Raw genomic sequence first — 1,199 nt, forward strand, 5'->3', positions numbered from 1 at the left:
ACACTCATTTATGTGGAAATTGTTGTCTTTCTGTTTTATTTTTGGCAACATGTGAGAATGAATCAAAATACTACTAACTACATACGATGACAAGAGTATTAACAAAACAAAACAAAAAGGTTTTATACTACACCCATACAGATACAATATGAAAGAAGACGAACAACAAACTCCTTTTCTCTTTTCAAATCAGATTCAGGAGAGGATGGAGAGGAAGATGGTAGACCAGACGGTCAGTGCTAAGGATGCAACCAGGTAGGTCCACAAGAAGATGACCGAGCACTCATCCTGAGCCACGTCGAACAGCTGTGTCATTGTGCCTGCAATCCATAAAATTTATTATTAGGTTTTCCGCAGCGAACAACAATGAAGGGGGATGTCTCGAGTAATTTACTGATATTCATGGCGGGCGGCAGTGTGAACTGAAGCATGAGAACGTATCGGAAGAGAGGGTCAGGAGGAAGATAGCCTAGATTTCCTGCTAATTGGACCACCCCGACTCCCACCACCGGAAGGATGAGATAGCGCACACAGATCACTCCCACAATCACCGATGTCTTCACGGCTGAGGAACGCAGTCCCTGAATCAGGTTTCCCCCCAGTATGAGTGTGATGCAAGGAATTGTCCCGTCCCTGCCAAGTCAACTAGCTAGTATTAGGCTCAAGTCGTTACATATGTAATATTTCCATATCTATAAAGATGATCAGTCGTCCATATATACCCAAGTAGCTTTACTGAGTCTTGGATGACTCGCAGCGGGGCATTCTCCCCGATTATAAGATTCCTTAGCCAGTTGGTTGCTCCGAAGACGAAGCCAAGAATCTGAATGGAACATATAACAACGCATCATCAGAATTCAGAGCAGTGGATGGTTGATTATAAACGAAAGATCATGTTATCTTCTATTTATTTTTTACTTACGGCACCAATTGTGGGTGGTGCGAAGAGTTCCTCAAGAATCTGATGGAGCAAGTCCTTGATGTATGTCCTCGTAGACACCTTTTGTTTGCCTTGGATTTCAAGGTCTTGGTTTTGGTGCGGCTTGAGGAGAAGAGTATTGGGATCAGAGTCGATGTCCTTGTTGGGAGACTTAACCATCCCAGCGGCTGCAAGAGCTTTAAACTGCGTAGCAGAACTTCTCACTAGTTGGTAACTGTACGTCCATATGTAGAAACCCCCGAGCTGCCCTTGACAAAAA

General features: G+C 43.9%; 1 protein-coding gene across 1 annotated transcript in view; it reads right to left on the minus strand.

Moving 5' to 3' along the window:
- The window catches only part of LOC104746537 (protein PIN-LIKES 7), a 3,041-nt gene continuing 1,896 nt past the window's right edge, over window positions 55-1,199 (minus strand). The window contains exons 5-8 of the mRNA XM_010468048.2: window positions 923-1,183; window positions 723-823; window positions 395-633; window positions 55-320 (exon numbers count right to left, since the gene is read on the minus strand). Coding sequence (XP_010466350.1) covers window positions 196-320; window positions 395-633; window positions 723-823; window positions 923-1,183 — 726 coding nt within the window. The 3' untranslated portion in view covers window positions 55-195. The remainder of the gene's footprint in view (window positions 321-394; window positions 634-722; window positions 824-922; window positions 1,184-1,199) is intronic.

The sequence above is a fragment of the Camelina sativa genome, chromosome 2, assembly GCF_000633955.1.
Source record: "Camelina sativa cultivar DH55 chromosome 2, Cs, whole genome shotgun sequence".
Classification (NCBI taxonomy): Eukaryota; Viridiplantae; Streptophyta; class Magnoliopsida; order Brassicales; family Brassicaceae; genus Camelina; species Camelina sativa.